Source organism: Triticum urartu, chromosome 2 (genome assembly GCF_003073215.2).
Source record: "Triticum urartu cultivar G1812 chromosome 2, Tu2.1, whole genome shotgun sequence".
Taxonomy (NCBI): domain Eukaryota; kingdom Viridiplantae; phylum Streptophyta; class Magnoliopsida; order Poales; family Poaceae; genus Triticum; species Triticum urartu.
In genome coordinates this window covers 598,957,092-598,958,663 of record NC_053023.1, presented here as the reverse complement: position 1 = coordinate 598,958,663, position 1,572 = coordinate 598,957,092, and the positions used below count along the sequence as shown (strand labels likewise).

At 55.5% G+C, this 1,572-nt stretch overlaps 1 protein-coding gene across 1 annotated transcript; it reads left to right on the top strand.

Annotated features, from left to right (window-relative positions):
- The first annotated feature begins 560 nt into the window (after positions 1-560).
- Positions 561-1,180, top strand: LOC125539077. Its single transcript, XM_048702445.1, has one exon. It carries the CDS (start codon positions 673-675, stop codon positions 1,072-1,074), a length of 402 nt encoding a protein of 133 aa, XP_048558402.1. The 5' UTR covers positions 561-672; the 3' UTR covers positions 1,075-1,180.
- Positions 1,181-1,572: the final 392 nt, after the last annotated feature.

Genomic DNA, 1,572 nt, shown 5'->3' with positions numbered 1-1,572 from the left:
AATGACAATGTTGTGATCTTTTAAATCAGTCAATCAATCAAGCGATCAAATATTTTCTTTTATCATCTTCATAGTTTAGTTCTCCAGTTCTCCTCGAGCTTAAGAGACCATAATACCACAGACACCTGGCTCGGGATAGAAACAGTTCCTTGCAATCAAACTACGCAGACATAATCAGGGCGGCATCATGAGAAGCCACTGTCAGTACACTTGTCTTTTGGTAGTACTGTGGAAGAAGAGCTACTGCTCATGCAATGCAAGTGACCTGACCATTATCGTGCCATTGTCGTGCCCAAGTGAAGCACCATTAAGCATTCATCCCCGATATTTTGCTAGGAAGGATGCCGTCTGAAACCCACAAATCATGGCACCCCCATGGCTGTTTCGTCCACGGCTCCTCACACGCAGTGTCACGCTTCACGCCCCACCCCGTACGTTCATCGCCATGTTGACACGCATTTGATGTTCACAGTAGTTAGGTAGCCCATGCAGATGGCTCCCGTTTCCATGCCATGCCCCATGCATTACCGATGACTTGACTTCCTATATAAGAGAACAGTGTTACCATGACCTCAACTGCACCGGTAAGTAACAAGTGGCGAGTGATACTGTAACATCACATCACAGGGTGACGGTGTTCGGCCGAGCTGGTCGATCGACACGGCGGCCAGCATGAAGGCGTCCTGCTTCCTGGTGGTGCTTCTGCTCGCCGTGGCCACGGGGAGCAGGCTCTCGCTCGCCGCCCGCGAGGGCAGCACCCTGGGCGAGCTCATCGCCAAGGCCGGCAGCTTCCTCACGTCGGCGGGCCGCGCGGGGGCGGACGGCTGGCGCTCCGCCGCGGCCGCGGAGGTGGACGCCTCGGCGAAGAAGGGGCACGGCCATCCGGCGGGGGCGAAGAAGCGGCTGAAGAAGTCTTCCGTGAACTGCATCCCCGCCGACATGTGCCGGAGGAAGAAGGTGCTGTGCGGCAAGCGGTGCTACAAGACGTCGCACGCCGCCGCCGCCGCCGGCCTCAGCCACGTCCCCCCCACCCGGTGCGTCGTCAGGTGCAAGAAGTGCGTGCCCACCTGCTAGACCGTTCGTTGGCTGTTCCTTCCCTTCCCTCTTCTGGGTTCCGTGTCGTGTCGTGTCGTCGTGGTCGATCCATGCATGTTAGCTACAGTACATTTGCTTTCCCTTCCATAGGGTTCATGCACCGGTTGAATAAGCAGGCAAGCTTCCCGCCATCATGGTCGCATGCAGTGTAGGTAGTGGATGGGTTCTACGTACTCTAAAAGAAATGTACCACGGTTGTGTGCCAAGTTTGAACGTGATCTCGTCTCATCTCATCTTCTCCCCTGTCGATGAATAGTTTCCCGCACGTGACAATGCCGACTGTACGTAGCGGAGAAACGAAACCGTCGAGCACTGCACTGCGATCGTTGTGTGCAGCTTTCCGAGACGCAAAAGTCATGTGGTCATGCGGTTGTAGGGCATGGCGACTCCCGCGTCATGACGGCTGTGGGGATGAGGGAGACCTCAACCTGAACGAACCAACTGTTCTTCTAGTGTACTACACGGATTATCGTCACG

Excerpts from the sequence above, each read along its gene's own strand:
- LOC125539077 (XM_048702445.1), top strand. The coding sequence starts at position 673 with ATGAAGGCGTCCTGCTTCCTGGTGGTGCTTCTGCTCGCCGTGGCCACG.